Below are 27,389 nucleotides of genomic sequence, written 5' to 3'. Positions count from 1 at the left end.
CTTGTTCTGTGGTGAAGGACAAGCTTTGCATGCAGCTCTGTTAACTCTCCTGGGTGGGAGGAGCTTAACACCGCAGAACCGCCTTAAATTTAGTTCTGTGCATGCGCAGGGCTCTGTAGGGTGTGTGGGGCTGGGGACGAGTTGTGTGCACGTGAATGCAGTTCCCGTAGACTCCAGAGAAGTGTCAGATCCTCTACAGCTGGGACTATTACCGCTGGTTGTGAGTTGCTAGGTACAGGTGCTGGGAACTGAACTCCTGTAAGAGCAGTGCCGACCCATCTCTCCAGCCTCCAGTGGAGGAACCATTTACCCCACTTGGTGTATGTACACTGTATGGATTTCTCAGAGGGTCTCAGAGGTGGAGCTGTGTGGAATGATAGCCTGCTAGCTGATTGGCAGAGCCATTTCAGTGTCTCTCCCAGAGTTCTGATACCTGTCTTGAGGGCGGGGTACGGTTACTATCCTGATTTTATAAATGGGTTCTCTGATCAAAACACACCTTGACTCTAGATGGCTGGTTCTCAACCTATAGGTTGTGGCCCCTTGGGGTAGCAAACAACCCTTTCACAGGAGTCATCTAAGAACAATCGGAAAACATAGTTATTTACATTTGTGATTCCTAACAGAAGAAACATTACAGTTACAAAGTAGCAACAAGGAAGGTTAAGAACCGCTGCTGTAGACAATAGTACCGGAGCTCAGAAGTTCACTGAAGACACCATTGCGAGGGTTCCATTGCGAGGGTTCCGATGAGACTCTGACTCCTGGTGAGACTCTTGGCAGCAGCAAGATGGGCTGGGATGAGGATGAGGATGGGGCTCACGGAGTTGGGCATGCAGGACGCTTTACTCACAGTCTCTCTTCTGTTGCTCATTTGCTGTGTGACCTTGGATAATTCCCTTTCTGGCCCAGTAGAGTACTATACACTTTCTATTCAATACTATACCATCTTTCTATATCATTTTTCTATAGTAAACCTTGAATGAAATTTCCACAGTGAATCGGTTGGTTGAAGAAAGGAGCTGTTTTGGTTTCATTTGCTCTCTGTACCCTTCAAAGGCTTCATGAAGGTATTTAGGGTAGGTCATAGAGTCATCCAGCAGATACTCTGGTAGCCCACAGGAAGTTAACAAGCAGGTCTTTCTGGACTTCCAGGCCCTATCATTGTGGACAGGTCTGTATTCCCCCCGCTGTGTGAAGAAGACCAGCTCACTACCCATTTCTAGGCCTCAGTTTCCCATTTGTACCAGGAGAGGATGTTCAGATTCTCTCAGGCAGGATGGAGAGAGGCGGACAGCTGTCATTTATGTTTTAGATTGGTGACTTCCTCCAGAGGTTGCACTGGGGGTGGATGAGGAGGGCACCGTGTGTTTCACCGTGTGTTAAATGCCAAGGCGGATCTGAGATCCTGGGCAGCAACCCCTAGAACACGTTCTTAGCATGGACTAAGCCCCAGTCTCATCCCCTACTGTACAGATTCAAGTCCCAAGAGGTCCTCACTGCTTCTGCCTTAGTGGATTTACAACCAGGCCGCACTGGTCACTTATTCCAGCCTAGAAGCCTGCAGCAGTGGTCCTCCGGACCTCCCTGGGCTTACAGGATTCTTTCCTCTTTGCTATTCACTCCCCCACTAGTACCCCGGATTGTGGTTGGCTGTTTGTACCCCACTTTAAAGATGAATGATAGAGGCTCCAGGCTGGGGAGTGGTAGGGACCACCCCTTTGGGCCCAGTCTCCACCTCGTAAGGGTGTCTAGCCAGGGAAGCCACAGTGGGTCTGGACTTGAAGGCCTGAGGAGAAAAGTAAGGAATCCCAGGGGTCTATGCTCCTAGCCATTTTGGTAAGGAAAAAAAACCCAACACCCTAATTAGAGGTGACAGGGGTGACTCTGTCTGTGTGCTCACTCTTTCCTCCTTCCCTCCACACCTCCTCCTCCATCCCTCATTTGTTGTATCCGTGGGAAAACTGAGAAACTAGGTACCACTGCAATTACAAAAGAAGAAGAAGAAAAAAAAAAACAACAACAAAATGCTGCCTGCTTGGAGGCTGGGGGAGGGGCTGCGTGTGGGAGGCCCTCTTTGGGGAAAAAAAAAACCCTTTTATTTTTTTTCCCTTAGATTTTATTTTATTTTTCCTTTCGTTTGGAAAAGGAGCCCTTCTGCAGTCACGCTGTCACAGTTAAAATAAGGTTTAAATCACAGGCCAGCCCATGGCTTTTCCCCTTCTTTCAGAATTTTTGCCAACTTGCAATTTACTTAATGAAATCCTGCGATTCTGTTTAACGGGGATATTTTTTGCAGATGTTGGTTTGACTTAGCTTTGCAAAAATATGTGAACTGTGCCATTGCTTTTCCTATTTTTAACGGTTTCAGGACTCTGGTTCATCGACTCTGCCGGCTCTGCTATGCCAACAGGGCTGTTTACTCCAGCTCTGAAATGCATGTTTCCATTGTCTTGCCTGCCCTCCTTCCTCCCTCCCACATACCCACAAAAGGGAGGGTCCCCTCTACAGAGCAGAACCTTCCACCCAAAAGCCATCTGCCCCAGTAGCTCCAGTGAGGGCAGCAGGGTTACAGATAGTCTAGCCTCTACGGTTTGAACAAATGAAGGCCAGAGTTGGGAAGTAACTCATCTAGAGTAACACAGTAAATCAGGAACAGAGTGGTTAGAGACCACCGGCTGAAGTGGGAACAGGGCTGTTTCCTCTCCCTGGGAAGGCACCTTCCTCCTTCCCTACCAAGGCCAGCCTGGTCTACATAGTGAGTTCACAGATAGCCAGGGCTATAGAGAGAGACCCTAAGTGAACAAATAAACTAAAACTCAAATAAACAAACAAACAAATAACCAATCCATCCATCCTCGTGTCTATTTGAGGCAGTTGTACTGTCGCGGAGAGAGGGCCCAACTGTTAACTGGTCTTGAGTTCCTCATCTTCAAGTTTAGATGATATCCTTGTATTCCAGCAATGTAAAGACCCAAATGGAGAGGCTGCCGAGACCCCAGGAGATGGCTAGGGGGCGCCTTTGTAAACTCAAACCACTGCCTCCCCCCCCCCCCTTCATAGCATATGAGAACTCAGGAGGAAGTGAGGTATGCACCCTAGACCTAGCTGAGAGGCTGCTGAGACCCCAGGAGATGGCTAGAGAAGTCACTGCAGGCCTCTGGGCCCTGGCCATGTCCCTCAGCTGTAGGAGGTGCTGGTCATATGGCTGGAGAGCAGGCAAGGCCACAGTAGCTCAGGGCCCCCAGGGACCTGTCCTGCCCCGAGCGTGAACAGTGCTATGAATGCTTAGGTGTCCACAGACCAAGAAGGAAAGGCTGTCAGGGTGACAGAATGGGAGCCCTAGTCCAGAGTCTGGATGGTAAGCATCAGATTCTCTGCAAAGGTAGAACATGAGAGGGACAGCCACACTAGTGTGACAGGTGTCAAGGACAGGGCAGGGACCCTCCTGGAGGCATATGCCATACTGACTTTATATCAAGTTTCTGTATTATCTGTGCCGCCTCCTCCCCTCCCCCTCCCCCTCCTCCTTTTAAAAGACTAGAATGGCCTTGAACTCACAGAGATCCTCCCACCTCTGCCTCCCGAATACTGCGATGAAAGGTGTGTGATAAAGACCGTGACCAAAAACAACTTGGGAAGGAAGGAAGGAAGATTATTTTATCTTATAACTCTCAGGTGTGTAGTAGGCGTGGCACGTGGTAGGCGTGGCACGTGGTAGGCTTGGCGCGTGGTAGGCGTGGCACGTGGTAGGCGTGGTGCGTGGTAGGCAAGCCCACTACCAAATGAACTACGGCTCCGCACTCTTGGCTCTTCAGAACTCCTGGTTTGTTATTAGATCTGTAGCAATGCGATGTTACACAAATGGTATAAATATATGATCTTTGTAAAAAAAAAAAAAAAAAAAAAGATTAAACAGACGGATAAAGCAGGTGTCTCTCTCATGTCACTCTGAAGAATGAGCAACTCAGGTTGTTCCTGAAACTGGAGACATGCTCATTGGGTGGTTAAGAGCACTTCGCTCTTCCAAGGGACCCAAGTTTGGTTCCTAGCAACCCCATCTGGCAATTCCCAACCACTCCAGCTCCAGGGATCAGGGATCAGCTCCAGAGAAGGCCTTGTCTCCACAGTGTGGTCCTCCATACTTCACCTCCGTGACAGCCTCCTCAGAATCTCTGCTCACTCTCTTCCCATAGCTGGACTTACTGCCCCTCATTTGAAGTGCTCAGGTCATGTCCTTACAGACAGAGGCATACTAGTGCTAGGCAGATCTTGTACATTTCAGTGCAGAGGAAGGCAGGCAGCCCAGTGGGGAGCCTTCCTGCATGGCGTACAGCCTCAGACTGGATGTGTGAGTCCTGAGCCATCCTCTGGGCATGACCTTGAATGGACCAGGAGGCCCTAGTTTCTTTTCATCAGTTAATAACCTAGCTGTCAGGGTTCTTTTGAGAACCGGATGTCCCTGATACACAGACCATGCTAGCTGTTAGGTCTTTCATCCTCTGGCAGTTCTTGGTGACAAGTGTTCTTGAACCATTACAGAGCTATGGAAACGGAAGCCCAAGGACATTAAAACCATTCATCCCAGGTAGTCATCTGAACCAGTGGTAGAGGCAGGATTTGAACCCTGGTCCTGGATTCCAGATCCCACAGGAAAGGTGTACGCTCTCCCAAGGGCTTGTCATCAAACATACCCAGAGCCACAGAGTCAGATTCATCTGTGCTGGCTCCAGAGTGTCGCCTCCTTCCCAGTCAGTCTCCCAGGCCTGGCATCAGAGCAGCTGCATCTGTCTCATGCTAGGAGATTGATTCGGTTTGGTCCCCTTGCCCTTGTCATCTGTTCACCAGGAAGTTGGCTCTCCTACGTCTATGCCAGGTTGCTGAACCTGTGATCGTGACCCGTCAGGGCCAGCAGAGGGGCCTCCTAATCTTGTGCAAAACACGCAGAATATCAGACTCCACCCAGGATCCATGAATCAGAGTCTCCAGGGGTGGGGCCTGGGAATCTTGACTTGAGGGCACCAGAGTAGAAAAAAACCCAGGCTCTTTTAACCCTTTTCTAATGTGGTAGGGGAAGTCAGGACTTGGAGAGGAGTGTCAGGCTTTGCTGCTGAAAGACCCAGCAGGTCTATGGCCTGTAAAGCCACTATCTGGTCTCTTAACCTGGCCTGTTGTTACTGTCATTTGCAACACTGTCCCTGTCCCGAACAGCACGTACCCCATCAAGCCTCAAGATTGTCTTGTACAATGGAGGTGACCATGAATGGCTGTGAATGGGTGAACAGAGACAGGCTTTCTGGAAACACAGGCCTTGCTCACAGACTTCCTGTGTCTTACAATGTTATCTTCAGAATAGGAAACTTTGCCCCATTTTTGCAACGCACATCCTCTGCCTGAGAGTCCATGGCGGTGCCGGGGCGGGTCATTTCTCAGTCACAGGCAGGGAGTTGTTCCGACAGCCCAGGGATTGGGGGGGGGGGCTCCCTGGTACTCACAAGAACAAACAAACAGACCATTTTGCAAAAAATAATTCATGTTGGCTGGACTCATTGGTGGTGCTTGTCTCAGTTTCTCGGGCTTGTTGGTACCCAGGACAGGGTCCTGCCTGTCAGGTCAAGCTATTTCTGCATCCATGCCTCCATTTTCTCTTATCTAAATGGAGGAGGTTGAGCTTAGTAAACTCCAGCCCTAAAGTTATAACAGTTATCGACAAATCTGTTAGAGCCTTCTCCCAGGTTCCTCTTTGAGGCAGCTGACAATGCCTTTTGACAGTAGTATGCAAAGCCACCTGGAGTTTTCAGAGTTCTACCAGTCCGAAGTTAGCAGGCCCCTTTGCCCTGAAACCTTCACATGACAAGCTGGGGTGGTGGCCAGTTTCCTCAGTCCACAGAACCCATTTGGAGGCAGAGGTAGGATGGTGGCTACAGGACTTTCTATGGGTCTGCCGGCAACTCTGGAACAGCAGCTAGAATTATTCGTGTTGTTTTGGTGGTGGTGGTGGGGGGGAACAATAAAATGTGTATAAGCCCCTAAATAACTCGGAGATGACCAGAAGGGATAAACAAATGTCTCCCCAGTTTCCTTTTACAACCCCAATACTTTCTTGCTCCAGTCTCCTGCCCCTGCATGCAGTAGGTGTATGTCGGGTACAAGCAAAGCCCAACCTCCTAAGCAAATTCTCTCTCCCTGCATCTCAGTGGCAGTTCTGCTGGCTGGAACCCAAACCCACAATGAAAACACCCTACCCACTCTTTCCCTTCAGGGAGAGTGTGCATCCGTGGTTTCTGAGTGGAGCTCCATGTGTTCAAGGCCCGGTTAGGGTGTTTTTCTGTTCACTGTGTTGTGAGCCAGCAGGAGGGGCTCTTTGCAAGGTAGAGGTGGCTGGACTCTGTGGCACGAGAATTGTGTGTTTGCAATGAAGTGAGTTGGTTTGTGAGTTTTAGTATAAATGTCGAGAGGAAGGAGAAGTGTTGAACCACTGCTCACTGTTCAGCTTGTAGTCAGACGATATGACTGATGAGGGTCACGGTCCCCATGTGTCTGTGGAAAATGTCTGTCTTATAGGCATGTGACAAGCTGTGCCTCATTGTCTTACGATGCATATATATTCTAGGGATGGAAGCCAGGACTTTGTGCTCGTTAGGGAAGCACTCTACAGCAACCCTATTGATAGCAGTGTGTAAAGCCACCAGTAAGAGGCAGGGGAGTTGGTATAAGTGGGGGTGGAGAGTATCCTCTGTACACCAGGCTTTGAAGGATGACTCTTTCCCAGAGGGAACAGAGAGGCCCTGGCCAGCCCTGTGATCCACCTCAAGGCTGCCTCCTTCACCCTGCATCCTGTCTGAGTGTTAGTGAGCTAGAAGGTTCCATAATGCCTACAAGGTGGTCTTGGTGGGCTCTGGTGAACATCCTTGGGATCAAGAGCCAGAAAGTGAGGAGAGAATGTTCCTGTGTACTACACTCTAACCAGTGTCTCTAAGGACAGTGCTGTGGGGTAGCGCCAGGACAGAGGTACCCTGGGAAGACTGGCGGCTCTGGGTCTCCCTGGCTCAACTCCAGCTCCCACGTGCCTTGAGACACAAGAGGTTGCTCCTGACTCTGTGCCCTTAGGGACCTGCCTGTCTGGAACCTGCCACTATAACCCCCCCCCCCAAAAACCCCATCCCCGTCAACACTGCCTTCCCGACTTGGCAGGGTCACTTCTCCAAGCTGGAACAGCTCTCGGTATTTCCAGCTTGGCCTCCTGCCCACATCTCTGGGGCCTTGCAGTCTGTCCCTTGCAAGGAAGGACCTAGGCACTGTATCAGCCGACTGCTTCACGGGTTCACAGAGCCTTTTCCTGCTGCCCTACACCCTGTTTGTCTGTGGGGTCCTGAGTTCCCCTAATTTCCTGTGTGTATGGGGTGTGTGTGTGTGTGTGTGTGTGTGTGAGAGAGAGAGAGAGAGAGAGAGAGAGAGAGAGAGAGAGAGAGAGAGAGAGAGAGAGAAGAGAAAAGAGAGAGAGAATGTGTATAGGCTCAAAGGCCTTGCATATTGTTCCTCAGGAGTTGCCCATCCTATTTTTTTGAGGCAGAGTCTCTCACTGCCTTACACTGACGGATTAGGCCAGGCTGACTTGTCTCTGAGATCCTTCTGTTTCTGCTGCCCCAGTGCTGAGCTTACAAGTACATAGTGCCATGTTGGACTTTTTAGATGGGTACTGGGGATGGAACTCAGGTCCTCAGGCTTGCAACGCAGGCACTTGCATTGACTGAACTATCTCCCAGCTTAGCTCCTGCCTTCCTACTGACCACCAAGTCCACTCAGGGCTTCCCTGGGGAGATCAGCAGATCTAATTTGTGAACCACCCAGGAGGGGGACCACCACCAACAGAACATCTTGGTTGTTAGCTGCAGCTGAGGCCTGAGGGGTTTCCTTGATGACTCTCAGTGAGAATGCCTGAGCTGGCCAGAGACCCTATCAAGTTATCAAGTGCTGCTTCTTGAAGCTTGGCACAGAGAACTGGGTGACATGTAGAGTCAAGAGTTCTCACTGTTTCCTGGGTGGCCACTGGGTACCAGAGGAGGGCCAGGGAAGTTTAGCCATCTCAGTGGCTTTTTTTTCCTAATATAGAACTTGGGCAATGCAGAGACTCATCACCAGCTCAGGGTGAGGGGTGACAGGAAGAGACACTAAGAACCCAGGTTTTGCGGTTTTTCAACCGTCCTAGACTGCTGCTGGCTGGGAATGTTTCCCGGGAGAGATCCCCGGCAATCTGTGTTATAGATAGATGAACACTGTGCGTAACTGCAGTGCACTGTTTATACAATGCTAGGGAGATAAACAGTTGCTCTAAATCGTATTTATATTTTACATTTGTTTATCAGAACCTTTTCTCAACTTCGACCCTGCTACTTTCAGAATTATTACAAAGCCCGGATTTACGGGTTCTAAATACCGATGCTTGATTATATATGCGTGACGATTTATTTTGGCTAATGCACGCTTTATATCCAAAAGCCTCAGTGCTTAGGGGGAAGGGAAGACAAAAGTCTCGTTTTACCACCACCACCCCCAGAGCATCAGAGTTATAGAAAGCTTTGGGGTCCAATTATGAACTGGGCATGGGGACATAGTAATAGCAGCTACTCTGCAGGTTCAGTCAGGGGGATCACAAGTTTAGGCCAGCCTGAGCTACTTAAGTGAGAACTTGTGTCAAAATAAACAGTAAAAAGTCTGAGGAGATACCTCAATGGCAGAGAGCATGCAGGACTTCCTAGGTTTGTCCCCCAGCAGCCTCCACCCCAGTACTGAAAGAGGGAACAGACATAAGGCCCATGACAGGTGAAGCAGGGATGCAGAAACCTTCTCTGGACTGTCCTCCTGAGGTGCCAAGGCTCTGGCATCCATAGGCTGACCCCTGTGAAGGAGATCAGGACACCACCATGTAGTGTCGGCTAGAGGAGGAAGGTGACCACAAACCTCTTGTTGCAGTCACCAGCCACTCCGGCTTCCTGGTGGCGCAGAGTGTCTAATTGAACTTGTAGCTTGATGGAGGGGACGGTCTCTCTTGTGATTAAAGACGGAGTGTTTGGTGGCCCTAGGGTTGTGTGCCAAGCTGGGGCAAGGGTGCTCTGAGAATTTCAGCCACCTCAGTTTGGATTTTCTTTTTCTGATCATTTGTTCTTTCTTTCTTTCTTTCTTTCTTTCTTTCTTTCTTTCTTTCTTTCTTTCCTTCCTTCCTTCCTTCCTTCCTTCCTTCCTTCCTTCCTTCCTTCTTTCTTTCTTTCTTTTTCTTTCTTTTTTTAAAGTGTCTCTCTCACTCACTGTATAGACTAGGCTGACCTTGAATTCATAGACATCCACCTATCTTTGCCTCCTGACTGCTGGGATTAAAAATGTGCACCTCCGTTCCCAGCCCACCCACGGTTTCTTTTGAGATGGAGAGAGGTCTGGGTCACACACAGTGCAGTTACTTGCCTCTGTGTTCCAGCTTTCTGCTGTCCCCCAAAGGCCTGAACCTTTATCATCTAGTAAAAGGTGAGGTGAACAGATGAACTAGGAAGCATTGTGTAGCCCAGGCTACTCTCTCTGTAGCTGTGGGTGACCTTGAACTTCTGAGCTGTCTGCCTTTGTCCCCTAAATTCTGGGATTATAGGCGGTGCTACCGTGGCAGGTTTATGTAGTGCTGGAGACTGCACCCAGGGTGCTGAGTATGGGCGGCGAGTACTCTACCAACTGAGCCACATCTTCAGCGGGGCTTTAAGTTTGATGTCACCGTTCTGGCCAGTGAGAATGACCAGGCGTGGGACCTTTTATATTAACCCACCACCTTTACAAACATACCACTGACCCATTTCACAGACTGAGAAACGGGGGCATCTTGCAGTAGCATCCAGGTAGGCTGAAGGGAGATGTCAGGGTGTTTGGGTATTCCATTGTTGTCTGTATTTAGCTCTGGCTTTAAACACCCTTTCCACAAGACATGGCTGGGGTGTAGTGAAAGGGTCGATGTCACTCAAAGGCCCGTGAGTTGCCTACTAAGGAGGAAGTGGCTAGGTGACCAGGAATGCAGCCATCACCTCCCAAATTAATAATTGAGAGCTGGCCTCCACCAGGCAGGGTGGGAAACACACAGTGAACCAGGGGTAGTTAACAGCAGAGGGGGAAGGAGAAAGTCGCTTTTGCCTGTGGCTAAGAGGGTAATACACAATGGCTGTGATTTATGGCCTGGATTACTTCAGAGCCTCCTCAGTGGCTGACTGGGGCCCAGGCTCTAGGAATGCAGACGCCAGCAGCCTGCAGGCCACTAGTGCCCGTGGGAGGGAGGAGGAAAGGCTGCTGGTGGTTTGGCAGGCACCAGTCTTGTGGAGGGGGTACAAGTTGCACCCATGGGCGAACTCAGGGAGAGGGACTGTGCTAACCTCCAGCTAGAACCGTGGTGGCTGTGGCTTGGGACAGGGGTGGGGCACTTAACTTCCCCGAGCAAGCCTCAGTTTCTTCTACATGCATGTACCCTACACATTGGTACCTACCCGACTTCTGAGATTGTACTGGGTGTTAGGTTAGATCGGTTTGAACCAGTAAGATAGTGTGGCAGATAGGGGTGCCTCCCACCAAGCCTGACAAACAAAAAGCCGAGAGTTTAATCTCTCGGACTCACGTGGTGGAAGAAGAGAATCGATTTCTGCACATTTTCCTCTGACCACATAATAGGGGCGTCTTGGCACACACATGCCTCTGCATGTGTCCATGTGCACAGGTGAGTAAATGTACTAAGTTTTTTTTTTTTAAAGATTTATTTATTATATATGAATACACTGTAGCTGTCTTCAGACACATCAGAAGAGGGCATCAGATCCCATTACAGATGGTTGTGAGCCACCATGTGGTTGCTGGGATTTGAACTCAGGACCTCTGGAAGTGAAGTCAGTGCTCTTAACCACTGAGCCATCTCTCCAGCCCTGTACTAAGTTTTTTAAAAAAAATAAATTAGGTGGGTTGTATGGATGGCGGATGCTTAGTAGGGAATTGAGGTGACTGAAGACAAGGCTGTAGGAATGACTGAATCCGCACTCAGTATCAGCCATGCTTGGCAGGGGCAGGGGGTGGCGTTCATGGCAGGTGCCTGAGCCCTCCAGGCGTCCTGTGACTCATGAAATGCACCGATTCCTCCTGCCTAGCACACATTCTCTCTACGGCTGTTACTAGCTCTGCAGAATCCAGCTAAGTAGGCGAAGGCATTCATGAGAGATGAAAGGGAAGGATTTGATGAAAGAGGGATTTGTTTATTTATTGTGTGTGGTTGTGGACACTACTATGACTTTATAGAGTTGTCTAACTCCACAAAGGCAGAAAAGTACATATACTCTTATGTGGATTCTGGGGAATCAAACTCAGGTCGACTTTACCCACTGAGCCATCTTGGATTTTAAAATGGTTTGTCCTGCCGCTGGCACTTGGAGATGTTCCTCCTTTCTCACAATGTTCACTTTTAGTGACAATCAAGGTAGAGGCAACTGACTTATAAAGACACACATAATGTCCAGTTGGGTCGTGGAGCTTTGTTCAAGTAAGGAAGTCAGCTCTGCCACCCAAAGTCATGTCCCTATCCCTCTACACTTGGAGACTTGACAACTCAGAGAAGTCAGAGCTCCTCCCGTACAGGCCAGCACCACTATGCCCCACTCCACCTCGGGATGAGATGTTCCCTGGAATAAGCCAACGTTTTCCAGGTTTGGTTCAGATTGGCATCTTTATATTTTTACGCCCTTTCCTGCCATATGGCTCAAGATGTGGGATGGACGTGGGGTGCCTTGGGTAGTTCATAGTGCAGAGTGCAGGAGTCAAGCTGACAGCAGAGACCCCAGCAGGTGGGCTTCTGCCAGGTACAACAGTGATGAAAACGTGCAGAAATCGATTCTCTTCTTCTACCATGTGGGTCTGAGAGGTACTTGATTTTGGTACTTTAGGTACTTGGTTTTGAGGATGTTATTGTGGGTGTTTCTGTGGATAAGTCTCAGGTAGACAGAAGTGTGTCTGTAAACCTCAGCCTGGTTTTAGAAAATAAAAAGATGGAGATGCCCCAGCTCTCTGTCTCTGTCTCTCTGTCTCTCTCTCTCTCTGTCTGCCTCACTGTCTGTCTCTGTCTGTCTCTGTCTCTCTGTCTCTGTCTCTCTGTCTCTCTCTCTGTCTCTGTCTCTCCCTCTCTGTCTCCCCCCCCCCAGGAACCTGAAAGGTGGGAACTTGGAGCAGAATGCCACGTGCCCCATCTGCCCCCACCTGAACCCCTAGAGGGTAGATGTCGTTTGGTGTGGTCTCAGGTTCACTAGGGAAGTAAGGCTTGGGTTCAGAGGACAACCATGGACGTTGAAAACCTGAGATGCCAGCTAGAGGTGCAGCTCATGGCGGAGTGCTTGTCTGCAGCGCACAGGGCCCTGGGTTCCGCCTCCAGCACTTTGTAAGCTAGACCTGCTACGCACACGCAGTCCCTGCCCTTGGTGAGGTGGAGGCAGGAGGATCAGAGGTTTAAGGTCAAAAAAAAAAGTCTGAGATGATAACCCAGGCCTAGCCTGGTAAACACCTGGATTTTGGGAATTCAGCATACAGCAGTTCCCTAACGGACAGTGGACAGCGTGCCCTGGAAGAGCAGCTGCCTTTCTGGAGAAGGAGGCTGCCAGCCTTCTTCCCATTCTTAACCAGACTGTCCAGGAGCAGTAGGAAAACTGAGGCTTCCCCATCCTAGGTTGACCCTAAATTAAAGAGAGGTTCAACTTCGGACTTGGGAATAAAACAAGAGGCCTTAGAATGGTAGCCACGGTTAGAGTCTTTTGTGACAAGAACTGGTCCTTTCTCTAAACCTGGTGGGTTCCTGATGCTCAACTGCTTGTCTTGTCTTCCTCCCTCTTTTCCTCTCTTCCTTTCTCCCTTCCTTCCCTCCCTTTCCCTCCCTCACCTGGGGTTTTCCTGCTCAGTGCCTGAGGACTTGCCTGCTCCTTGGGGCTTGGTTGTCTTTTTTATTAACTGAAGTTGCTGGTTTTCATCCTGTGTCTCTGTCCTCATCTGCCCACCCCCACCCCCCAACCACCGCTTGCGGTCATAGAAGAGCTGGCTCTGATGACCCCTTCGTTCTCCCTCTAGCTCTTTGGAGTGACTGACAGTGTCAAGCTCAGTGCTGGGGCCTGGGCAGAGACTCCTTGGGTAGGAGACAGTCTCTGGCAAGGGAAGCCTGAGATGCCGTCCGTGTAAGGTCTGATGGACGTGGGCCTCTGACTGGTCCCTCTGCCCACTGTGGTTGAGTCTGGGGCTCCTGGGGAAACTGCCCTGCTGGGAGCAATGACAGCAGACCTGGAGAAATTTATTCTGGGTCAGGACTACTGGAGGAGTTCGTCTTTTCAGAATCTGTTTAGATACTGTTTAAGTCTGAGCCAAACAAGTGGAACCCTTGCCTGTTCCACTAGAGACCAGAGCCTGAGCAGCCAAGGCCAGGACGCTACGAAGGCCTTTCTGTAGGTCTGTTTGGCCTCTCGGAAGCTGGTCACCAGATTCCTGAGGGATCCAGCACCCTCCTGGATGATACTTCTAAAGACTCAGACCACCATTTTGATCCCAGCTGAGAGGGTCACTCAGGGGTAGGGTCCCCTCTCTGCAGTTGCTGAGGAGACTCTGGCGTGGGGGCCTGCCCTGAGAATGGGGTGCTAGAACACCTCACTGTTGTGGCTCTCCTAAAACACACTCCCTACTGTGGTTAGACAAGTGGAGCCGTTTGGGTGTGAGAGAGATGAAAAGGACGTGCGTTTCCAGAGCAGCGTGAGGCCCTCTATAGCGGACAGAGGCTGCGTTTCGAAGTCTTTCTGTCCTCCCGGGAAGATGGCCAACATGCAAATGTTCTGTACCACTCAAGCTGCATCCCAGGCCGAGAACCCTTTTGGCATCCCATCTTTGCGTGGCCCTGGCAAAACATCTTAGAGCCAGCAGAACTAGAAGTTTGGGCCTGTGAGGTTATCCACGCTGCCACTGGGGTTGGCAGCGCACATGGAAATAATAGCAAAAGCCCCTCCGCCACCACCCACTGTAAGCCTACATAGATAGAAGATAAGATCCTAATCTTGAAACTTCCTGCCTGCTGACTTTGGATTCAAGCTTCTAAGGTTGACACCGATTCTTTATCATAAAATGGGAGGGATGGGACTGGAGAGATGGCTCAGCTGGGAATATACCTGCTGCCCAGGTATTAGGACCTGAATTCCTATACCTCAGGACCCACGTCCAAGCTGGTCAGGGTGGCTCACACCTGTAGTGACAGGGAAGCAGAGACAGGAGCCCTGGGACCAGCTAGTCTAGCCTAATTGACAAGCCCCAGATTCAGGGAGAGACCCTGTCTCAAAAAAATAAAGGTGGATTGCTTCTGAGGAACAGCAGCTGAGGTTGACCTCTGACCCTATGCATGCCCACACATACACACAGACATCACACAACGTCCGAAAACACAAGAGGTGCTGAGAGGATTAGCAGTTCGTCCTCTCAGTGTCTTTAACCTGTTTTACTTTGCCTGGCATTCACAAAGACCTTCTCCACCATTGACTGATTTACTTATTAATAGTAATAATTATTGTTATTATTATTATTATTATTATTATTTCTCCTTGAGTCTCAAGTCCATTAGCACACCTTATCTCTGCCATGGTCGTTACCCAACACAAATATGCTTGCGAACTATGCATTGTATGACCGCTGCAAATACTTTGTATAGCTTACATTTTGAGATTCGCTAACACGAGTTAGTGAGCCCTGTTACTTTCCAGGCCGCTCATTTCCAAACGAGGCGGCGATATCTGATGGCAGCCGATCCCGGTGCCCTATGAAGTAACCGCTGATTGTACACCCTATTTTACAGCTTAGGAGACTGAGGCGCAGAGTCGCAGAAAGTCGCTTGCCTGAGATAGCAAGAGTGTTACTGATGTTTCAGGGTACGAACCAGGCTCCCCTGTTCATCCTCAATAAGCCCGTTAAAAAGGCAACGAGTAGTGAAAAGCAGAAAAAGACGGTTTATTCGGTGTGGCCACCGAGGGAAAAGGAATGAATAAATAGGTCTAGTGACAGTGCCCCCAAGGCCATCGTTAGGGACTGACTCGAGGTTCAGGTTTAAGTAGATAGTCCCTGTCCAAGGGGCAGTCCCACACATCATTGCCTGGGATCCAGTCCCTCCTGCAAGGTGGTCTGACGAGTTGTCAGAACAGTGGGAAATCTCTGTTCTCCCTCTTGCTGACAGCAGCCTTCAGCCTTTTCCTGCTCCCAGCATGAGATTCCTGGGGACATTCCAATTCTTTTGGGGGACAGTTGTCTGATAGCCAAAGGGAGGGTCACAAGTGTGTCTCTTTAGAATATTTTCTGTAGGAATTGTTAGAATTGCTGGTGAGCGGCAGGGCTGGGGTTTGCACACAGGCTTCCTTGCTGTTGATCCAGGACATAAACCCCATGCCCGCTGAGCAGATACCACTGGTCCCAGCTCCATTGAGCATTTCTACTGTGACCTGGGTAAGTCACTTCACCTCTTTGGACCTTGAGTCCTCCCCTCAGTCAGCGGTCCAGTGGACTTCCTGTTCCTGGACTCCCCCCTCTTCTTGCTGGTATCCTCCCTCTCTGCACCCATCTAGCTCCTACCAGCAGAGCAACCAAGTAGCCATCTGGGGAGGGGGGACAGCACAGTCTCCACACTGGAGACCCACAGTTGAAAGAGCCCCTGCAGTGGGCCCTGTGCAGGCAGGCAGCGGCGGTGGCCAGATCGCTTGTGATGTAATGAGCGATTAGGAACTTCCTCTTGGAAGCCAGGCTTCCTCTGGGAGCCCGAGGTGCTGGCTCTGAGGTGGGGGGTTGGGGAGGTGGGTGGGGAGCTAGGAGGAGGAAACTCCTGTCAGCTGGGCCAGCTTCTGGACCTGGTTCAGCAGAGGCTCGGCTGGCTCTAAGCTGCTGACCATTAACGTGGCCCTGTGCACATTCTTCCCCTGCTTTCCCGCAGCAGCCAGGGACAAGGACAGGCCCTCCCTCCCCTGTGAGGAAAGCAGACCATTAATGAATGCTGCTTGCTGGACTGGCTGCAAAACCTGAAGCCATTTCTTCAGCTCCAAAGGACAAAGGAGGGTTGATTGGAAACTCGTTTCTTCCCCTGAGTTTGATAACAAAAACTGCTTATCTAATGGGCAAACAAGGCTTTAAAAGGGGTGTTAGGTTAACCAGATGCAGGGCCTTCGTAATGGCTCCCAGGCCCCGGAGCCACAGATGAAAAGCCGCCCAGGCGGTTGGATGAAGGGAACTTGAAGCCACAGGCATGACATGGGACGGAAGAAAGTAGTTTTCCAGGAGGGTGGGAGGCCCCGTGCAAAGGTCTGAGAGGAAGCTGTAGGCTTATTTCCAGTTCTGCCATCAACTTGCTGTGTGACCCTGAGCTGGTTGCTTCACCTTTCTGGATTTTAGAGAGCCCGGTCTCTCTTTTCAGCACTCCACAGGAATTGAATTTGGTTCTTGTCTGAAGCTCACAGCTGAGCAGTCTTTAGTGTTTGTTTTTAATTGGTGGCAAGGAAGGTGGTATAACCTAGGTAGATGTCAAGCCCAGCAAATATTAGAGATATGTGGGCATGGACTACCCCACAAGCCTCCCCCAGAGTGCTCTGCCTTCCCATCTAACTGGGACATGTTTCAGTTCCTTCTTGGGATGGCCCACCCCGGGCATTGTGGTCAAAAGGCAGAGAGAGGGCAGGAAAAGACATTTCACTGCAGTCCTGCTTTAGCTGGGCCCTGTGAGAGAGCCCACAACCGCGTTCCTGCCCTTTGTTTTCACAGAAAATTGCTGATTTGAATAAGTTAAAGACATTTCTTGGGATTTCAACCCTCTCCACCTCCTCAGGACTCCAGCCAGTCCCCCTGAGGTCCCCTTCCCACACACGCAAAATTACATGTTGGTCCCTAGGCACCCTGCCTGGGCAGAGAAGTCTGGAGGAAGGCATGGCAGCCTGTGGCTGGGCCTTTGTTGGGGTTGTCGCCTGGTGTTCTGAGAAGGCTGCCACCACCCTCTGGTGGCAGGAATGTGGGTGCCTCTGGGAGATACCAGAGGTGGAAGGCTGTCCCCTGGGTCACCTGTGGACCTTCTGAGACCACTGTGGGTGTCATAACTACAGCAAACCATGCTTAGCCTAGTGTTTGGGTTGTGGTGGTGCTTCACTGTGCATGTATACCCCAGTTCCCATCGTTTCTGTCTTGGAAGTTCCCTCAGCCCCTTTCTGCTCACCCACTCCCCAGGTTGTCAACTACCCTGATTTCTCCTCCTCCTTCTCCTCCCTCTCCTCCTGCCCCCTCCTCCTTCTCCTCTTCCTCTTCTTCTTCTTCCTCCTCTTCCTCCTTTCTCTTTCATTTTTCTTTGTATTTATTTTATTGCAGTGTTAGAGGAGGGAACCTGGGACCTTGAACATGTAGACTGGTACTCCTCACTGGGAGTTACAGCCCAGCTTTGCTATTGCCCATCCTATCAGCTGTTCTGCCTGCTGAGAACTTCCAGCCTCTGACCTTCAGTGGGTTTTCTCTGTGTGACTTCCTTCACCAAGCAGGTGCACCTAAGGGTGGTCCATTCTACTGCGTGTTTGTGGAGTTGGTTGATTCCTTTCATTGCTAACCGGTGTCTCTGAGAGGGCTACACCTTCCCCCTGTTGGAGCACAGCTGAACGGGACTCCCCCAGCAAGGGATTGACTAGAACTTGCTGGGAATAGAAATTCAGAATTGCACATTAAAGATATTTCCTCGGTACTCAGATGGGAGGACTGAGGCTGAGAAAGGAGGCAGTTAACTGATCCTGACTAGAAGGCAGGGCTCCCAGCGTTTCTCCTCCCACCCACCCCTCCCAGCGGGACCCATAGCTGACTGGGAACTAGGCCAGGCCCTGAGCAGGCCAGGGACTGGGGGGGCAGGGGGAGGGAATGGGGGTGAGCATGAGTTTCGGTCAGACCTCGGTCACCTTTGATGTTGCTCTGGTCTGACTCCCCTGGTATTTATTTGCAATTAAAGAGATGGTTCCTAATTAGGCTGGTGGCTGTGGAAGATGACAGGGCCAGAGCTTTGGAACCCCAAAGAGAAAAGGCTCTTTCTATAAGACACTATCCCTGATGAGTAGGTTAGGGCCATGTGGGCTCATGGGTACAGCCTGCCTGCTCTGCACCCCGGGAGCACACCAGCTTACAGTAGACATGTCTCCACACAGTTGAGTTCTTGGAGCTTGTGAGTGTGAGCATGGACCCACAGCTGGGCTCATGCTAGACGGTCACCACAGGTGCCTGACCAGGAACTAACCAAGGTGCTTTATAGAGAGCGAAAGGGCCCTTCCACCCACGGTCCTCTTGAAGCACCTCGAAGCTCGAGTCTCCTTGCCTGGGTTGTTCCAACAAGCTTGGAGCCGGTGAGCAAGATGGTGGTCTTTCTGCACGTGCTTGATTTACTGTTTGGGTTTCTAGAGAGTCCACTGTGACCCCCTGTGAACAGAGCCCTCGATGACGGTACATGGAGAAGCTTGCCAGTCAAGTGGCTGCAGCCGTGTGTTTGGCTCATTCAAGGATTTTAAGGCCTGGTCCCAACTTTGCCACCTCTGATGGGTGTCCTCCGGCAAATCATTATAACCCGGTACCACCTTGCAGAGATAAGGCCACTGAGCTGCATGTGTGCAACCCACAGGCCCTCTCTAGAACAAAGGTTCCTTTAGTTCATGGCTGGGGGAAATGTTTGAAAATGAATACCCATGAGACAGAATAAAGCAGACCGACCAGCGCCATGGCTACCCACCCTGTTCCCATTTAAAAGTGTGCCTTGGGCTTGGGGTGTAGCTCAGTGGTAGAGCTCCTTCCTAGCAAGCCTAAAGGCCAGGGTTCAACCTCTCCCTAACACACACGCACACACGCATGGGGGGGAGGGGAAGGGAAAGGGGGGAGACATACCTTCTCTAGGGAGCCCTTGGTATCCTTGCCAGATGAGGCGATCCTGGGAAGCTCTAAAGCTGAGGGGATCACTCCCAGGGTTTTTAAGTCCTTGCCTACCACCCTTCCACTGTTCTCAGACCTGAGCCCACCTCCAGAGCAGGCTTCCTATGTCTAAGGTCCATGGACACTTAAGATGTGTTTTATTTATTTTCTTCCCCTGCTTTAGTATGTTCACAGAACCCTAAGGATGTTTACAGCCTTGGGGGAGGACCCAGAGAGGGCTGAGACCCTTCTGTTCATATGTGGGGAATAGACCATCCTCAGAGCCACTGACCCGCAGTAGGCATGGGATCCAGGTCCAGAGAGGATACTGCAGTAAAGCAGCCAAGGACGGTGCTCAAAGGGGGCCATACAGGGCAGCAGGCTGGTTACGCTCTGGAATTTGAAAGCCAGTCAGCTTCATGGCCATAGTGGGTGGAGATGGGTCCAGCCTGGATATCCAATGTGACCAGGCTAGAGATCAGACAGGTAGCTGAGAGAAAGGTAGCTGAGTAAGTCCCACTGGACTTCTAGTTGCAAAGCCTTCTAAATGTTGGAAAGAAGAAAGTGTCCCCTACCTGCCTATGGCTGCTAGACACACTCCCTGTCTTGAAGCTGCTATTTTGACCTGGACACAAGGCTACTTTGTAACAAGTAGACCCTTCCCTCAGTGAGAAAGTGAAGTAAGCACCCACAGGACTCATAGGCCCTTACAGCAGTTGCTCCTACAGATAGGGAAACTGAGGCTCAGAGAAGGGACGTGACTGGTCCAGTGAGCAGTTTTAAGGAGGAGCCTGCCTGACATTCTGCCTTTTGGTAAACCTCTTATCTCCAAAAATATTTACATTATGATTCATAACAGTAGCCAAATTACAGGTACGAAGTAGCAACGAAAATTTATGGTTGAGGGTCATCACCTCAGCGTGAGGAACTGTATTAAAGCGTCAAGGCATTAGGACTGTTGAGAACCACTGGCCTGAGGATGGAGGAGAGCGCCCTCTAGTGTGGCTTGGGACCAGGCTTGGGACCTGGGTGTAGCTCAGCAGGATGGAAAAGCATTTCAGCACTGGCACCACACACACAAAGGTTTGCCCTCTCAGTGAAACTGGCTCCAGAATTCTGGGATGCGTAACCGGGGATTCAGTTCCCTCACTCATGAAGGCAGTGCCTAGCTCATAGGAGGTACCCAGCGATGCCTGGTACCCACCCTGACTCTGCTCCCAGCATACTCAGGGTATACACAGCTTCATGACCTCGCTTGGCCTGGCTCACTAGAGGAAGTCTTGCTGGCTGTGAGAGTACCGGAAGTTCATGGCCAGTGGGCATGGTCTTGTTTTTCTGGCCCTCAAGTTTCCCAAGCCTGTGATGGATGGGTATTGGGAGGAACAGTGGTTTGGCAGGATGGAAGTCAGGACCTTGCTGGTCCTGGTCTCCTGCTGTGGGCTTGAGCTATCTGTGTCTACTAGCCAAGGGGAGTTAGTTGGAGATAGCCAGAATTTCCTTGACTTCCCTCCTCACCTTTAGCTAGCTTTCAGCTGGTGTGAAGATCTGTCTTCAGCAGACTGAAGGACCTGTTGCTGGCTCCTGAATGACAAATGGGCCTGTTCATAGAGTTTCTGTGCAGTCCAAGGTAGCAGCCTACAGAAAGCTCCGTGGGCAGTTTCCTAATAGGCAGCCTTCTATGTGTGAGAAGAGGGTCCTGGGCCCTCTGGAGACTCAGGACCTAAGTGCAGGCTGCAGAGCTGGCCTCATGGCCCCGGTAATGATTGCTCATTGGAGGTTAGGTTGGTTAGGTCAAGTCCCCTGGGAGGAGTTGGGTGAACCTTGGTTCTGTGTTCAGAAGGCCCCAGCCAGAAGCAAGCATGGCAGATCATATAATTTCAGTGGGCAGTCCCAAAGCAAAGACAGGGATTCAGCATCTAAAAAGTAGGCTACACTCAACAGCAAGGGCTCGGAGTCTGGCTTCCAAGTCAGACCTGCCTGTATCAGGTCCCCACACTTGTGAAAGTCCTCCAAGTGGAATGGGGCAGTGTTTCAAGGCCACCCTGACAAAGCGCAGTCACTGTGTTGCCATACAGCGGGGAAAACTGAGGCCCGGAGTGGAGCAGCACATACCTCAGAACTAGACATCCACGGCCTTTGGAGAACAAAGCCCACTTTTTAAAAATAACACTTAGCAGCCACAGGTAATGGTGCTCAGGGATGGTTGTGGGCTTCAGGTTGTCCGCTTGGTAAGGAGCACACAAGTCTGAGGCAGGAAGTACCATCAGTGTTCTTCTTGGGAGATCCTTGCCCAGGCTGGTTTGAAACATCCTGCATCTTCTGCCTCCTGAGTACCTGAGAGATAGCCTTATTTATCAAAGGCCAGCAAAGTGTGCAACCACACGTTACTGTAAGAGATCCCGGCCTCACTCCTAACCTATGCTGGAGGCCCCTTGAGGAGCTCCATTGGGATAAAGTCCTGGACTGAGGGGTCCAAATCACATTCTGGTTTGGCTTCTGTGCACTTTGGGCAGGTCATGATGGCCTCGCAGACAGGATCTAAATAAGATGGCTACCCTTGCTTGGTAAATTGTAGCTTCTTTTTTGTGTTTGCTGGTGTTTATCTCTCCTAGATGTAAAATGATAGTGGGCAGGGGCTGAATGAGGTTCATATCTGTGTATCCCAGGGTCTAGCACACAGTAGGCACTCTGGTTTGCATACTGTAGATTCATCATCCTATGTGGGGCAGGATGAGACAGTAAAGATGCCTGTTGCCAAGCTTGAAGAGGTTTGACGTGAGTGCTCACACAGACACACACATTAAAATGTAATTTTTTTTTTTTGAGAGAGAGAGATAAATTGCCACTGTGTGCTAAATTATTTGGCAGCCTGGCATACAGTGGATGATCTTGATAGATTGATCTTGGAAAACCTGATTGATCTTGGAAAACCTGCAATAACCTTGCCATTTTCTATGCTTGCATTGCAGATGCCAGCATGTCTCCGGATGCCACCAAGCCGAGCCACTGGTGCAGCGTGGCGTACTGGGAGCACCGGACACGCGTGGGCCGCCTCTATGCGGTGTACGACCAGGCTGTCAGCATCTTCTACGACCTACCTCAGGGCAGCGGCTTCTGCCTGGGCCAGCTCAACCTGGAGCAGCGCAGTGAGTCGGTCCGGCGCACACGCAGCAAGATCGGTTTTGGCATCCTTCTCAGCAAGGAGCCAGACGGCGTGTGGGCCTACAACCGGGGTGAGCACCCCATCTTCGTCAACTCCCCGACGCTGGATGCGCCTGGAGGCCGCGCCCTGGTCGTGCGCAAGGTGCCACCGGGCTATTCCATCAAGGTGTTCGACTTTGAGCGCTCAGGGCTGCTGCAGCACGCAGATGCCGCTCATGGCCCCTACGATCCGCACAGCGTGCGTATCAGCTTCGCCAAGGGCTGGGGACCCTGCTACTCGCGACAGTTCATCACCTCCTGCCCCTGTTGGCTGGAGATCCTCCTCAACAACCACAGATAGCAAAGTGGCTGCCACCGCACCGCAGCATCCCCCAATCTCTGGGGGCCAGCGCCCAAAAACGCCACCCCAGGGACAACCTCGCCCTACCCCCAGATATCATCTACCTAGATTTAATATAAAGTTTTATATATTATATGGAAATATATATTATACTTGTAATTATGGAGTCATTTTTACAACGTAATTATTTATATATGGTGCAATGTGTGTATATGGAGAAACAAGAAAGACGCACTTTGGCTTGTAATTCTTTCAATACAGATATATTTTTTTCTCTCTTTCCCTCTTTCCTTTTTTAAAGAGAATTATACAGCAGAACTAGGTGGAAAGCCTGGGTTTGGTGTATGGTTTTTTAAAAAAATATTAATGCCCAGACCAAAAAAAAAAAAACAAAAACAAAAAACTAATACCAGTCACTCTTGATAATAAAGTGTTTGCATTATAGGTTTTTTTTTTTTAAACTGTCTTTCTTACAAAGAAGTTTCAGGACTTCAGTGGGCTTTGGGGCCACTAGGAACATGGTTTCAATATTTACTGAGTTTGAAGCAAAGGGAGTCAGCAGAAAAGGGAGCTGACAGGGTATGGTGGTATATGCCTGTACTTGTTGGGAAGTGGGGACTGGAGGATAAGTAGTTCAGGGCTATCCCCAGCTATGTAAGAGTTCTGGGCTACAAAACAAAGGAAAGAAGTGTAAGTGTGTGTGTGTGTGTGTGTGTGTGTGTGGTGGTGGTGGTGGTGGTGGTGGATATATTTGTACATAAGAACCAGGCACGGGTTTCTTCTTCCTGGCCTGTAGCTGAGGTGTGTCCACTGGATGGGGGAGGGGTGAGGAAGTGCATGCCAGTTGGATTAGGGAGGCTCCTGCCATGTCCCAGTCTGATGGGAGAGGCTCTGGTCCCTGCTTCCCATCTCAGAGCTCTGAGCCTATTAGAAAATACCATCTCTTACCACAGTCTGAAGAAGAAAGATGGAGGCCTACTTCCCAATCTCGAACTCAGGAGTGAGGCTTCTTTTAGGACTTTAATAAGATACAAACGTGCACACCTACACACACACACACACACACACACACACACACACACACACACGCCCCACTCAGAATCTGCCACACGAACTGTGTTAAAGGCATATGAAAGGCAGGGAGCGTATTTCTGATTCAAAAATGGAGCATGTTGACCTTCTAGATGGGTGAATGGCTAGCTCATGACAGAGCTGGTGATTGAATGAGTTATATGAAAGCAGTTTTTCACGATGGGCAGTGGTGGCGCACGCCTTGAATCCCAGCACTTGGGAGGCAGAGGCAGGCAGATTTCTGAGTTCAAGGTCAGCCTGGTCTATAGAGTGAGTTCCAGGACAGCCAGGGCTACACAGAGAAACTCTGTCTCGAAAAACCAAACCAAAAAAAAGAGCAGTTTTTGTGGAAGATACCCTCACAGAAGGGCTCTGAGGCCTCTGTAACTTAACCCAGCCGGTGGCTTTAAGTCACTACTGTTTCTCAGGGCCCACTACTACTGTGGACTAAGGGATTGGTTCCGTGTCCACTCACAGGGCCGGCTCCTCGACAAAGGGTGCGCCCCTCAGAATTCTCATGACGAGGCTTTCCCAGAATGTTCTTGGGACTAAGCAGGATTTCCACAATCACGTGCCCTCTTACACCTTCTACTGGTCACATAAGCCCTTTCTACCTGTATGTGTGATGGCTACCAGAGGGTACAGGTGGCACCGGGCAGGTGACAGGCATCATTGATAACTTTGTTTCCCAGTGTTTCTTGCCCACAGACTGTCTCTCCTTGCCTCTTGTAATCCTGTTCCCACGCCAAAGGTTGCTGGTGGCTCTGTGCTGACCACAGTTGATTCTTCCAGGACCTCTCCACTGAGGCCCTGTCTTAGAAACTCCAGCCTCTCCCTCATGTGCTGGCCTGCCCTGACACTTAGTATAGAACCATTAGTGAATCTAGAATGAGTTCTGTGGGGTGCCGAGGTAAAATCGGACACTCTTTTCAGCTCTGTCTCTCTCTATCATGGGACAAATGCCAAGATAGCAGTGAGAGGTGGAGTCAAGAATTTGTGGTGAGTGAGATCAGGAAGCAGGGATGGGGCATCTTCATAGGCTTGTACCCTGGAGAGAGGCTGCCAGCTCATAGCCAGGGGAACTAAGACAGCAAACCTGGAAAGGGAGGCTGAGACTCCATGGGTAGTGGGAAGGCAACTGGGTTCTAAATGGACCCGTGAGGTAATCAGGACCGGACTTTCTTTTTTTTTTTCAATGTATTTCTTTCTCTCTCTGTGTATGCCTCTATGTGTACCTTGGCATCCATGTAGAGGTCAGAGGTCAACTTTCAGGAGGAGGTCATCTGCTTCTATCATACGGATCCCAGCAATCTCAGTCATCATCAGCCTTGGCAGCAAGTGCCTTTACCCTCTGTACCATCTTGGTAACTGGGCGTTCTTAAAGATCATTGGTAGGGGACCCAGCTGCAAGAGGGGACAGAGCTCAGCCCAGCCCGTCTGGGCTTTCAGAGAAAATAGGAGTTGGTTACTCCTCATGCCAGGAAATGGACATGTCAGTCACTGTTCTCTATCCTCAGGGAACAAAAGGCGCACTGACTGACAAACCTCCATGCACCACTGGGTGAGGAAGCTGAGACTCACGCTATGACTAAGTCCTCAGCGGCCTTTAAATATTAAGGAGACCCTATGGCTACCATTTTCCTTTCAAATTCTATCTCTATCTATCTATCTATCTATCTATCTATCTATCTATCTATCTATCTGTCTATCTTGTGTATTTATATATGTGAGGGGCCCAGGACTCTCCTTTGGCCATTCAGGTTCTAGGTCCCGAGGCTGACCACTGTATCATCAATCAGCTGAGCTATCTCACCGGCTCTTTGGCTGCCTTTCTTCCTGAGGGTCTGGGTTCTGCTCCAGCCCCTCAGGTTACAGGTGAGGCTCCTGGAGCTGGTTGAGTTGCTTAGTTGGCCATCTTGGGGAGCAGTTCCCTCCACCCCAGTACTCAGCAGTGACATCCTGCTTATCCCCCAGACCACCCAGGATCTGGTGACTCATGCTCCAAGGAGACACTTCTAAACAGAGCCTAAGTCCTCGGGGAGCGGAGCTCTGGGAGCCTGGTCCCTGCTGGCCCTAGAAAATGAGGTAAATGGGAAGTACTGTCTCAAACAGAAGCTCAGGCAGCCTATGCCCCTGAAATGGACTAGGTTTTTGAAGGACACACCACCCTCATCTCTGGCTCTTCCTCTGCCTCTCTCTTTGGGTATATGTGAGAGCTAAGGTTAGACCATTGATCTAGGAATGAGAAAAACAAACTACGAGTATGGGGAGTACTGGCCATTGTGAATATTTGTGTTCTTGTCTTTGGTTTTTTTTTTTTTGGTTTTTTTTTGAGACAGGGTTTCTCTGTGTAGTCCTGGCTGTCCTGGAACTCACTCTGTAGACCAGGCTGGCCTCGAACTCAGAAATCCACCTGCCTCTGCCTCCCAAGTGCTGGGATTAAAGGCGTGCGCCACCACTGCCCGGCCTTTTTGTTTGGTTTTTTTTTTTTTTTTTTTTTTGTGTGTTCTTGTCTTAATTGAGTCAGTGTGAGGTTCAGAGAAGGAGTATGAGTGGCCTGAGGTCACACAGCGTATGTACACTTCATCTCTAGGAAGTTGCTGATGCTACAAACCTCTTAGTTCCCCAGCCAACCCTCCTCCACCCTACCATCTCCCACCCGACACATGGCAGGGCCTAAAAACTCTAGCTGCCTCTGGCTGTGGCTGCCTTATTCTAAGTGACCTTGGAGCAAGTGACTTAGTCTCTGCTTCGGTTGCCTCAGATATAAAGGTGGGCTTGGCTAGTACAGGGAACTGTGAGGGGACATGAATTCATGCTGGTGGCACCCAGAAACAGCACACATTGAAGGTTCAGTGGCATTACCGTGGCACCTGAGTGTCAGCCCAAGGGGTAAGAAAAGCCCGGGTTTGGATACTTAGCAAATGGGAGAACTTGAATCCAGACCTGTCACTTTCTGGTGACTCCAGCCAGTCACCCGTGACCCGATGTACCTAGTCATGGACACCCAAGCCTGTTTCTCCTCCAGTCCATTTTCTACCCAGAATGCCTAAGTCCCACCAACAGCAGGAGTGTGCCTCCTCCATGGTTAAGGGCTAACTCCCTTCCCTAAGGATGGAGGTCAGCCTTTATAGTGACTTGGGGAAGGGAGAGGGAATCTGACACTGCCTGCCTCTCACATCCCCCCCCCCCCCCATCCACCACCTGCTGCCTGCTCCTCAGGCCCTGCCTTCATCTCTCCAGCCTACCCCCATCCAATGCTCTGACTCCAGGGATCTCCCCTCCCCCATGGCTCAGGGCTAGCCCAGTCCTGGGTACAGGGGACAGATCTGGGATGTTTATAGAATGAAAGGGTCACAGAGAACATGGGTGTGGGCGTATTTTATAAACTCTGACGGGAACACGCAGCTTCCAGAGGGGTCTGTTTACTAGGCTGGTGTGACAACCCCCAGCTGGCTTTCCCTATAGTTACTAAGGCTATTCACCCTGGCCCCAGCTTAGAGATTCAGAACCTGCAGCCTTCTATCTTTTTAGAAGTTCGTGGAGATGGGACTCTAGAATGCAGGCTGGGGAATGCCAGTGCTGGGAAGGTCCCCAGAGTTCCTCCAGTTCTATTCCCCTGACAGAACTGAGAACCAGAGAGGGTGAAGTGCTCACACATAGCAGGGCAGTGGCAAATGGAGGCCAAACCTGGAGCACCTACAGGTGAGACCAGCACCAACCTAAGCAGGGCCTTGGACCAGCAAGGAAGGCAGGTCAGCTGTTTTGAGTTTTACTTTTAGTAAAATATATGTAGCAAAACTCACTTTGTGGGTATATGCATGCATATGCATGTATA

The 27,389-nt window shown here is 50.4% G+C and overlaps 1 protein-coding gene across 2 annotated transcripts in view; it reads left to right on the top strand.

Annotated features, from left to right (window-relative positions):
• The window catches only part of Smad6 (SMAD family member 6), a 70,560-nt gene extending 47,636 nt beyond the window's left edge, over positions 1–22,924 (top strand). For both annotated transcript variants that reach the window (XM_028752372.1, XM_028752373.1), the window contains one exon: positions 21,948–22,924. In XM_028752372.1, coding sequence (XP_028608205.1) covers positions 21,948–22,480 — 533 coding nt within the window. In that variant the 3' untranslated portion in view covers positions 22,481–22,924. The remainder of the gene's footprint in view (positions 1–21,947) is intronic.
• The last annotated feature ends 4,465 nt before the right edge of the window (positions 22,925–27,389 follow it).

The sequence above is a fragment of the Grammomys surdaster genome, unplaced genomic scaffold (assembly GCF_004785775.1).
Source record: "Grammomys surdaster isolate TR1022 unplaced genomic scaffold, NIH_TR_1.0 125896, whole genome shotgun sequence".
NCBI lineage: Eukaryota > Metazoa > Chordata > Mammalia > Rodentia > Muridae > Grammomys > Grammomys surdaster.
This window is presented reverse-complemented; position numbering and strand designations above follow the sequence as displayed.